This window comes from Antennarius striatus, chromosome 16 (genome assembly GCF_040054535.1).
Source record: "Antennarius striatus isolate MH-2024 chromosome 16, ASM4005453v1, whole genome shotgun sequence".
Lineage (NCBI taxonomy): Eukaryota > Metazoa > Chordata > Actinopteri > Lophiiformes > Antennariidae > Antennarius > Antennarius striatus.
Window position 1 is genome coordinate 2,818,889 of NC_090791.1, and position 11,165 is coordinate 2,830,053.

The following is an 11,165-nucleotide window of genomic DNA, read 5'->3' on the forward strand; positions in this document are numbered from 1 at the left end:
ATGATGATCTATCCCCCTATGGGACATTAGTTTGATCTCACAAGAAAATAATTTGTTCCCACGAACTGTAAGAATAAATATTTCTGTGAATCCAGAGGTTTGGGGGTTGTTGGTCAACGTTGAAACCTGTTAGGGATTTTATTCTGAAGGTAAAGACTATACGCTTCCGGTACTTCTGACGGACGTGACGCAGTTTCGGGGAAGCTTTGCATCAAGAAGACATCAATAACTGAACGGGAGCTCGCTCTTCATCTGTGATCACTGAGTTCTGTCTGACAAGTCGAATGAGGTCATCGATAGAGAGAATGCGCACTGGATGCCCAAAAGTATGTGGACACTTATCAAGCGATTACAGAAATACTGATAATTTTTCATTTTTAAAAACAGCTGATTCATTGTTAACGTCTTATTTTTTAAGGATTAATTGCTTTAGATGTGGGGTTAATTAACACCAAGGTGACATTAGAAATATTTTTTTCCAGTTTATTCAAATTTTAGACATCTCAGGGGGAAAAAAAATCTGACAACCTATTAAAACCAATTAATGAATTCACAGTTCATTTGTCTTGAAGGTTTCAATCCTAGCACAGAAAAAATAAAGAACCTAACTCTACCCTGGAAGCAGTGACCTTACTTATTAAAGCGTATTTGTTCCTGTACTGATTGTTCCGTCTACTGGATGAATTTAACACCAAACACGTCTTAGATTTTTCTTTTTTATTTGCCCAAAGACTGGATCTACAAGGACATAAGAACACCCTCAGCTATAGAAAACATCAAATTTAGTCAAATGATCAGCAGTACAAACCTGTAAAGCTTTTTTTTTTTAGATGTCTCTATAAATCAACTAAGGGGGAGAGAAAAGAAACAACCAGATCAGATGCTCTATCGGCAAGTGAAAAACTCACCGGCATCAAGTTACAGACAAGGGCTCGCAAACTTAAAGCACTAACAAAAAAAACAAAAAACAATAAGCACTCAATACAAAAACAGTATTTACAGAAAATTACAAGTTTTAACCCTCAAGTCCTCTGGCATCGCATTTCCCCAAATCCCTTTTACAAACTGTCTCAGACTCAGCGACCGCTGTCCGTTTCCCTCCCTCGCGATTTATAAATAGTCCACGCTGGTTTTGTTTCAGACGATGAGATCAGAAGGATCAGAATCAGTCCATTAACAACAGGTTATTTATAGTCGTCGTGTCTGAGGACGCAGGATGACGTGGAAGTCTTGTCACAAGTCCGTTTTCAGGTTTACCAATGATGACAAGAACAATTACCAAAGAGCTTTGGAGAAAAAGAAAAAAAAAAAGAACATTATCTACATTCATGGTGTTGGTAAAGATGTCCCCACACAGGCACGGTCATGCATGCTGCAGTCACATCATGGTATGCAACAAAAACAGTAAAAACAGCACACATTAAAGCAAGGAAACACTCACATCCTCATATATACACAGCTCTGTGCACACATGTGCACAAACTCACACCACGAGACAGCTTCACGTGAAGTGCGCAGCTTTTTTTTGGGATAAGCATCAGATGAAAATTCAGTCAATAGCAATAAAAGTTTTTAAAAAAAAAAAAAACCACAGAGGTGACGTCCATAAATGATTCCAGACGGATTGAAACACCAAACAGGCGTGGGATCGCTTCGGATGAGCTGCAGGGGGGCGGTTAATTCATCACACGGCGCCCGCCAGAGTAACTCTCCACCTCCCTTGGACCTCTGTTGAAGCGCAGTGGATGTAATCAGGAATTTTGCTTTTAAATGCATTTAAATGTGGGAAAATCATCACACCCGTTTCTGGACCAGGGCGACTTTTCTAACACACAAACATGATGGAGATGAGCAGTTTCGAGTTCACCGACGAAGGGAAGAACAAATACATTTTTCAAGGCACAGAAGAGTCTGCAGACTGAAAGAGAAGGACATGACACAGCCTCACACCTGCTGAGACGCGGCTGTGTTAGTGCAACACGTTTCGTTATCAGGTTCAGTCTAATAGAGGACGAGCGGGGGCTACGGCTATGCATCCGCACGCGTCTCCACCGGAAAGTTCAACCAAAACAGAGAGCAAGAAATTCTGCAATCGCGGGCAAAGTTCACACAAACGCACCCAAAGTCCTCTCGAGTCTGGAAACAGATGGATCGCTACCGAATTAGGTTTGTCTAAAAGTTGCGCGATGATACTTTTGCTCTTTTTTTTTCTTATGTTACAGGAGAAACTTCTGGGTGGAATTCTGCTGCTAGGCAGACAAGCAAGTTTAAACCCCAATGTTGAGGGAAATCAAATATAGACATTTTAAAGGGGGGGGGGGGGTTGCCTCATTACGTCCACGTGGGTTCAACAATAACACCACACAGTCCAAGAGAAGAGCGAATCCTCGACGTCTTCAAAACGGGAACGTTGGAAATAACAAATAACATTCAAAATGGCTTTGAAGTGTTGTTTTTTTCCTGAAAAAAATACCACCTGTTCAAGAACCAAATGATAAAATCTACAGCGTAAATTGAGACGTAAGAACAATACGTCGATGTTGGGGGGGGGGGGTAGGGTTAGGGTTAGAATCATTCTGAAGAGTGCAATTTTTCAGTACCCTGCACGCAAACAACGGTAAAACGAGAAGCAGAATGTCAGGATTGGAACCAACGTCCATCACCCGACCAGTGGGATGCAGGTTTTGGCTTACTGTTGCCATGGCGATCACATGGGGGGGAGGGAATGAAATTGATGTTGGACATAAAGGGCGGGGTCTCTCTCCATGAGGAGATAGCCGATGTATGAAAAAAATGGGTGTGTAGTGGATGAGGAAATGCAGAGGCGCCCCCTGGTGGTGGGAGGAGAGCAGGGTTGGCACAGTGGCAGAGCGCCCCCCCCCCCACTCTTCTTGGCTCAGCTCAGCGCTGCTCAGTCCGTCGTCTCTTAGACGCCGTCGACCCCGTTTCAGTCCGAATCCGAGTCCGACGACGCCTGGGATCCCGACTCGCTGCTGCTGTCCTCAGACTTGTTCTCCTTGTCCTCCGCCTCGTCTTCGTCATCATCATCATCGTCATCGTCGTCATCGTCTTCGTCCTTCTTCAAAAAAAAAAAAAAAACGTAGGAGATTTTAGCAGCGCTAACTTCCTCTTTTTTGGTCTTCATCTAAACGGAAACACGACTCACGTCGTCGTCGTCGTCATCCTCATCATCGTCGCTGGAGGAGTCGGCCTCAGAGGAAGCTTTCTCTCGCTCGTCGTCATCTTCATCTTCCTCTTCCTCTGTGTCCTGCGGGGGGAGGAGGATATTCAGGTGTGGGCGACTTCATCACACTTGGATAAAAGAGGAAGGACAGTCTGTACTTACGGATTTCTTGGTCTTCGCTTTGGGGCCTCCTGGTTTTGCTGTAGATCTTCTTTTCTGGAAGGAAACACGAACTGGATTAGATATATTTTATTAATCCCAAAGGAAATTGCAAGATTAAAATATTTTAGAGCCGCAAAATCAATTTTAAACCCAGTTCGCATTCGCGGGAGGACTTGGATCGAGGCCCAGGAGGAGCGAAGAGACCGACTTACTTGTGAATTATATTCTTTGTAGGTGTTTCTCTCTTGTGAAGAAAGGCTCTGCAGAAAGAAGGACGTGAACGTTAGAGGAGATCCAAACTATTCTGGTCAGAACGGCGCTGGCCGGTGCTGCTTACGGCGAGCCACTGCTCCAGCAGGACTTTGTACTGCCGCTGCTTCTCCTCAGCGATCTTCTTGTAGCGGTCCTTGTCCTTCAGGGGTAACCTCTGCCAGCGGCTGCCGATCTCCGTCATCCTCTCCTTCATGGGGAGGTGGTTCAGCTCTCCATTGGACAGCATCTCCTGAGAGAATTTCTGATACCCGTTTCTGGAATGGACACAGAGAAAAGAGTCTGAACTATCGAGGTGTGGAGAGACGGCGCTGGCGGTGCAGACGGGGTTGAACGAGTCAAACTCACGATGGCGGCTTCTTGGGTTCGCCCTCGAACTTCATCTTCTTCCCTGAGGCGATGGCGACGGCAGGCGAGCGCATCTCGCACAGGTCCCTCTGTGGAGGAGATGGACTGACGGTTAGTTCTGCATTCAGACGCTGCGTTGATCTACAGTGAAACAGAAACACCGACCTCGTATCTCTTCTGGTCCTCTGCTGCCTTCTTGATCCACATGATCTTCTCCTTCTTCTCCATGGTGCTCCACGTTGTTTCCATGGCTTTCTGCGCCTTCGGCCGGTCACTCTGAAGGACGGGGTTTATTTAACACCACAGATTTATCCCTCTATACGTCGAGTATGGAATCACTTCTACCTTGAATCTGGCCAGGTAGTCCCCGATGACGCTCTGCTGCCAGATGTCCTGGGCGTTCTTGGGCGGGTCGGGGAGACGACTGCGATCCTCCTTTTCCTTCTTCTCCGACTCGGCCTTCAGGACCGTTTCTAGACGTTTATATTTCTCCTAAATAACAAAAAATAAATAAATCATCAAAAAACTCGTTCCTGCCGTCGCGATCCGGCCTGACGTTCCCCCCACCGACACGTTACCTTCTTCTTATCCGGCAGCTCGTTCCACATGCGGGCCAGGAGCCTCGTCAGCTCGCTGTCGGAAAGGTCCGGACGCTCCTGGTGGAGTTTGGGACGCTTCTCCTCGGAGAAGATGAACATGGCCGAAATGGGCCTTTTGGGTTTCTCTGGATTGGTCTGCGAGTGACAAACATTCACGTAACCCGTCAGTACTTTCCGGACGTGATCTTTATCTGTTTAAATGCCTAAAGGATCAATCAGATCCTTGTCTAGTCGGTCTGACCTTTGCTTTGGAGTTCTTCTTTTTGGCGGCGGGGCTGTTGGCGGCGCTGCCCCGTTTGAAACCGATCTTCTCCTCCGAAAGAACCCGCTGTTGCTCCTCCTCCGACAGCGTCTATAGAAGCAAACATCAGACGGAGATACGTGTCAGTGTTGCATTGCACGCCACGCACAACCAGAAGAAAGCAGACAAACCAGACTTACACTGAGGAACCGGTTCATCTCTACTTCATACTCCTTCTTTCTCTGAAAAAAACAAAAACCAAACACCACATTTATGGATGAACCATATCGATTGCTTTCCCTGTTCAGAACGTGCTCTTTTGTGGATCGCCGACTCGCCTGTTCGCAGCGCTTCTGGTAGCCGTCCTTCTCGCTCTGCTTCAGTAGCTTCCAACGCTGGCTGCACATCACCATGCGCTCGGTGCTCGGCACGTCCTTCATGTTGGACATCAGCTCCGCGCAGAACATGGAGTAGCCGTTTCTGGAAGCACAAACAAGTCAGTTGAGTTTTAAAAAGAAATGAAAGAGACATAGGCAGCGGCGTTTGCAGGATTCGCGTCTGCGACTCACGGAGGAGGTTTGTCAGGCCGGCCGTCGGACTTGTCCTTCAGGTGCCTCTCGGCTTTGGTCAGGGTGGACTTCACGATGTCGTCTTGTGTCATGTTTAACTCTGGATGCTGCTGAATGTACTCCCGCATCGTCCCCTGGGAATAAATTCATAACGACTCGCAGGTCAAACTTCAGAAACATGACAGATGCGTCGTCAGCGCTCCTTCTCCTGGCCTCACCTCGTACAGTTTCCTCTGCTCCAGAGACTTGGTGATCCACTTCAGCCTCTTCTTGTCGGACAGCTGCGTCCACTGCTTCCCCAGGGTGTCTTTGATGTCTTTAGTGGTTGCCTGTCGACAAACCATTAAATTTACATCAGCCGTTTCCCCACACATAGAGGTGGTCGAAGGCGATTTGTTGACTCACGTCTGGGTGCGTCTTGAGGAGGGCCTTCTTTTCGTGGTTGTACCACAGCTGCTGGGGCGTCTTCGGCTTCTCGGGTACGTTTGAACCTTTCTTCGTCATGCTCTCCATCAGGTCTGGATGTTCTTCCCTGGATTTAAATGTCAGCAAACACCTCAGCACAAATTCATTCCCTAAAAGCAGCAGAGCCCTAACACCCCTATTATTCTCACCTGAACTTCATCATGCTTTGCACAAACGATTCCTTGTCTCGTAAGAAGTCCTCGACATATTTTTTCTGCAGACATGAAAACAATGCAGTATTTTATTTTAATGTTTTTTTTAATAAAACCACTTTTCAAACACTCCAGTCCTCTGACTGACCTTCTTCTTATCGGGCAGCTCCCTGTACTTCTTGGATAGGATTTTAGTCAGGTCCAGGTTGCTCATCTCAGGGTGCAACTTTGCATATTTGGCTCTCTTTTCCATGAAGAAGCGGAAGTATGGCGTCAAGGGCTTCTTGGGAAAATCTGGGTGTTTCTGTGTAGGGAGAGAAAAACAAGATTAGAAGACCTGAACTCTGATCACATGGTTAGTTTCTCCATCAGCTGTGGAACATGGGATTTAACTCACCTTTATTTTCTTGCCCTTGTAAGGGTTTTTGATGTAGTCTTGAGCGTCAAATATTAACTCTGTTAGAGTCCTGAATTTGCGAATCTGAAGGGACAAAAATGAATCAAGAGAATGCAAAATAAGACGACATAAAAAACAATCAATGTTATCAATAAAAATAATTTTAAAAACAGCGCACCTCTTTGGAGACCTCCTGCCACTTCTGCTTACACATCTCTGCTGTGTAGGAATTGAAGGCCACCTTCTGCCAGTCCAAGTGGGACTCTGACGTTTTGTATTTGGTCAGGTCTTTCTGGGGCAGCGCCACCTTCATGGCTTCCAACAGCTTCAGCAGGTCATCCTGTGCCCACACTTAAACAACACAAATCCACTTCAAATAAAGTACAGTCCAGGGGTGTCAAAGTCCATCACATAAGGGGCCAAAATTCAAAACACAACCTTTGTTGCTAATAGTCATTACATTTCTTGTTCCTGCAATATTTTGCCCTGAAAAAAGTCAATTTGAAGAGATCATAACTTCTTTTCTCTCAATAAAATAGATTGGTGATCCAAAGATGTTCAAATCAATCCACTGGACTTTAAGAAAGTTTCTTGAAGACGGTTCTCCTCTCGTCCAGGAGGCTTCTTCAGGACGAGAAGTGGAACGTCTTCAAGAAACTTGATTGATTTAAACAGCTTTGGATAACCAAGACCTGGATGCACAGACATCTACATTAGTGATTCAGCTGGGCCATGAGTTTGGCACACGTGACGTTTGCTAAGTTACAAAAAGAGCAGAAGCATCCTAGGAAATATTTATATTCAGATTTTTAAGAGGATGTGTGTGTTAATTTGAATACGATATGGTATCATTAAACTCTAATAAAAATGGGCTGTAAAGTATGCTACTAAAAGTATAAATATGGGACTAAAGTCTAGTTTTCACAGATGAAGTATTTTATAAATAGTTTATTCCCTTAACATTTAATTTAAAAAAAAAAATCCCACCTTGGATTTGGGTCGTTGCCTCCATTTCTCCATTCATTTGTGACTGCAATGCGTATTATCTAAAATATAAAAAAAACAAACATCAAAACTCATGTTATTCATGTGTTCTTACTGAGGATCCGGAAAAATTAAAGGTGTTTTAATAAAACGTATAAATTATTCAAATGACATAAGTTGTTTTTTATTTTTATTTTTTTTTATTTCTACATTTACAGCTGTGTTCTATCAAAGTTCTCCTGTCAGGTTGTGGAATTTTAAATTTGCGCCGACATAATGGTTTATGTTCATTACACCGCCCCTATGGTGAGACATAGGCTAACGCTGGTGACGGCTTCAAATCTCAAATAACACAGCGGAGGGCTTCGAGCGGCTCCGACTAGACGCGTCTCCATCCGCAAGAAAAAATAGAAGAAAAAAAAAGGGAAATCGCCCCGCGGAATTTGGCGAATTAACACCGTCCGGATTCCACGAGGTAAAAAAAAAGTGTCGTGGACGAAACCGGAGCGACCATTTTCTACCTCGGGTCTTCCCGACAATGGAGGATTTTTCAGTGTGGAACGGAACGGAGGGTAGGGGAGTGTTCACGGAAGGAGGAAGCGAATGGACGTGGACGGACAGGCAGCTGTAGGCGACCAGCTGACCACGGACTGGGGGATCTGCTTTTCGGGCTCCGATACGAGGAGGGAATGGCGGCTCGGATGTACTGCAGCCAGCCAACTGCGCCACTCGGCACAAGGCGCCTCATCACCGCTGGACGCGGATCTCGCTCCGCCATGCTGCTTCTTCTTCTCCCCCCCCCACCACCCAGTGTTCTGCTCCTCCAAATGTTCCCCGGGTTTGAGCGGTCACACCGATGAAACACTCGTCCGAAATCGATGAATGTGTTATAAATAGCATATAAGTAGCGATTCAGGTCGTTAATGGCGGCGGGGGTGATGCGTCCTTCCAGCGCAAAGCAACGCATTCTTCAGCGAGGCGTAGCCGAGCGGCGCTCCATGATGGCGGCTGCTCGGTCGTACGTCGTGTCCTTGGTGGCCCCCCCCGTCTCAAATGTGGCGGACACGGGGTGACCTAGCTGCATTAAAACTACAAATTACGCATTTATAAAAAAAAACCCGCACAGCTCACATTTTTAAGATTTTATAACGAATAGATCTCATTTCACCACATTAGTTACAAATTTATAGCATATGGCTGACATGGAAGAAGGGCAGCCGAGGCGGATGGACACGACAAGGACGAGTCGGCACCGCGGAGACAAAAAAAATCGGAACTTACCGAAGCTAACGCCGCAGATTTTATTTAAATTATTAAATAAAGGTTTAAAACTTACTTTTTTGACGCGGACATCCGTCTCCAATAAGGGGGAACTCAAATACAGTCGTGTTTATAATCAATTATTTAAAACCTAACGGCTCTATTTTCTGCTATTTGTTCGCCCCTTCACGTTAGGAGAAGGTCAGACTTCCAGGCGAGGTAAATTCGGAAAAGTGTCCCGAGTTGAGTTTCACGGCGGCGGGTTGGAGTGGCTGCGGAGGCGCGGGTAGGGAAGGAAAAATTAAAAGTAAAAAAAAAAAATTAAAAAAAAATCTCGTTTTAGGATTTTTTTTTTTTTGTTATTTATTCAGATTTAATTTTTTTAATTAGCGATCTTTTTCTAGTTCGGATAACGGTATAAAACAACGCGGAACCATCGTTGTTAGTCGTTAGCTAATGGATGCTAACAGCCGGAGCCGAGCGGCTCCAGGTCCGCCATGCTTCCTCCTCCACCAGCAAAAACCTACCGTGACAAGGTCCAATGGCGCACTGCTAAGCACGGAAAACCCGAAGCTGCGAATTCAAACCAGGGGCGGTGGAGACTCTCTTCCTCGGGGTTCGCAAAAAAAAAAAAAGCACGTATATACGAGGAGAAGAAGGCGGGCTCTGCTCTGCTCGCTCGGGTCCGTCGGTGGTGGTTCCGACCGGGGGAACCGTCGGTGGGAGAGAGAGGGGGAGAGAGAGGGGGAGATATTAAACCGAGATCCCTGATGGCTAACCGAGAGAGGCGGCTGGCTGTTCCGCCAGCAGCCGCATGGAGGTTCTCGGAGCGGAAACCTCCACTAAATTTCCACCACGTAAGAAAACCCCCCACGCGTCGTGAAGGGAGAGTTTCGCATCGAGGGGAATAAACGCCAAAAAAACAAAAAAAAAAACACACGCAGGGTGTCATTTTGAGAGAATCCCATATTTTTTAGCTCCAGGTGCTAACGTACGGTTTCGTACCCGCCGTAGAGGACAACAACCTCGGCTTGTATGGCCGACCTCGCCTCTTCGCCCTGCCTCGACGGTTCGTGTTGTTTCGCGTCCACAAAAGAGCCCACCGAGCGTGGGGAGAAATCCAACCGATAATGGGTGGGTTTTGTCGATTTTTAGCTGATTTTTTTTTTTTTTTTTTTTTTTCCTACTTTGCTTCACCGCGTTATGAAAGCGAGCGGCTGTTCCGTGGGCTTACCTGTCTCTCGGCGTGAGCCTCGGCGTCGTTGTGGAGGAAGAAGGGGAGGGTTGAACGATAGCCAGCACTGCGCCGTCGGTCCCGGGCTTCCAGTCCCCGCAGAGATGGTCCTTCCCCCCCGCCTCCATCTCACTCGCCGCGTCTCCCTCCACTCCACGCAGAGCAGCTCCTCTCTCTCTCCAAGCCAACCATTTTGCCACGCCGAGACATCCACGTTTTTTCCGTGGTTTGTGAAGCCGACAGAGGACGCTCATTTTAGAATTCCACCAGGCCGACACTGTCAGGGCTTCCATCCGAAGTTTGTTTTTTTTCCCACCGCGACCATTTTTAAAAAAAAAAATCATCTAGCTGGAAGTTTTCATGACAGCTAAAGTTAATTTTATGTTAACTGATTCGCGTGGGATGAGTTTATTTCACGGAGCTCCACTCTCATCTGAACTTTTTTATCATTTGAACACATATCCCTACTTCTGACATCACCGTTTGAAGACGTCTACTAGAACGGCCTCCGTGTATTTATTTTTTTTTTTTAATTTATTTATTTTGACATTGCTCGATTCGTCTTTTGGTAATTTGCGAGCGGCTGTTTGACAGCTTCATTTCGGTCCACGCGTGTTTTTTCTCTTCCACTCCACCTTGTGTGTTTGTGGGCGGAACCCCCGGCTGTCCAATCCAGTCAGTCCGATTGGAGGAAAACAAATGACTTTCAGGCGCTCGGCCTTGTTAAACAGTGAGGCGTTCCCGTGCCGTCGGATAAATTGCCATCATTACACAAGAGAAGCCACATAGAAAAGTTTACCTATTTATTTACGCCATAGCTATAAACATAAAGTCATATAAGATTTAGAAACTTTGCTCATAAAATAAGTTGCTGGTTACTTTCAAATAATTTTTATCAGTTTTTAATTTTGGCTTGCTTTTTTTTTTTTTTTTACAAGTCAAATGAATTATTCATGTTATTATTAATACATCTACTGTGTCTTCCTGCTCTTCTAGATCAGATGATGAATAAAAACATCTGGAATTAAATGTAATGATAATTTAAATAACAGTGACATATTATAAATAAGGTGAGTTTTAAATAGCATTTGATACTTGTAATTAAAGGATATTGTATTGTGTATGTATATTTGGACGATGGATCTTTATTTCGTATTTTGTTTTGATTTTGTTATTTGCTTCTGTCATTAAAGTTATTCTTGTAAATAACACTTGTTATAAGTGTATGTTTAACGTCATGCCTGTGAACGCATCATTCGGCCCAGAGAGGGGCGTCTTGATTCTGATAATAATAGTGAGC

At 45.4% G+C, this 11,165-nt stretch overlaps 1 protein-coding gene across 5 annotated transcripts; it reads right to left on the reverse strand.

The window, feature by feature from the left end:
- Window positions 1-469: 469 nt before the first annotated feature.
- On the reverse strand, window positions 470-11,107 carry ubtf (upstream binding transcription factor). 5 transcript variants are annotated; one of them, XM_068337060.1, is made up of 21 exons: window positions 9,866-11,107; window positions 7,375-7,433; window positions 6,566-6,738; window positions 6,388-6,471; window positions 6,139-6,294; window positions 5,988-6,052; window positions 5,779-5,905; window positions 5,592-5,702; window positions 5,374-5,507; window positions 5,143-5,284; window positions 5,005-5,046; window positions 4,805-4,915; window positions 4,543-4,698; window positions 4,310-4,456; window positions 4,130-4,240; window positions 3,965-4,053; window positions 3,684-3,873; window positions 3,559-3,606; window positions 3,347-3,400; window positions 3,167-3,268; window positions 470-3,079 (listed from the first exon to the last, which is right to left on the reverse strand). In XM_068337060.1, exons 2-21 carry the CDS (start codon window positions 7,409-7,411, stop codon window positions 2,948-2,950), a joined length of 2,211 nt encoding a protein of 736 aa, XP_068193161.1. In that variant the 5' UTR covers window positions 7,412-7,433; window positions 9,866-11,107; the 3' UTR covers window positions 470-2,947. The 5 variants fall into 5 exon arrangements, with proteins under 5 accessions (XP_068193161.1, XP_068193164.1, XP_068193160.1 ...); XM_068337063.1 differs by having other exon boundaries at window positions 470-3,076; window positions 9,159-11,107; XM_068337059.1 differs by having other exon boundaries at window positions 9,159-11,107.
- Between the last annotated feature and the right edge of the window lie 58 nt (window positions 11,108-11,165).

Excerpts from the sequence above, each read along its gene's own strand:
- ubtf (XM_068337060.1), bottom strand. The coding sequence starts at position 7,411 with ATGAATGGAGAAATGGAGGCAACGACCCAAATCCAAG. Across the intron at positions 5,703-5,778 it reads TCCTCAAGACGCACCCAGAC|GCAACCACTAAAGACATCAA; the intron begins GTGAGTCAACAA and ends GTTTGTCGACAG. Across the intron at positions 4,457-4,542 it reads AGCTGCCGGATAAGAAGAAG|GAGAAATATAAACGTCTAGA; the intron begins GTAACGTGTCGG and ends TTTGTTATTTAG.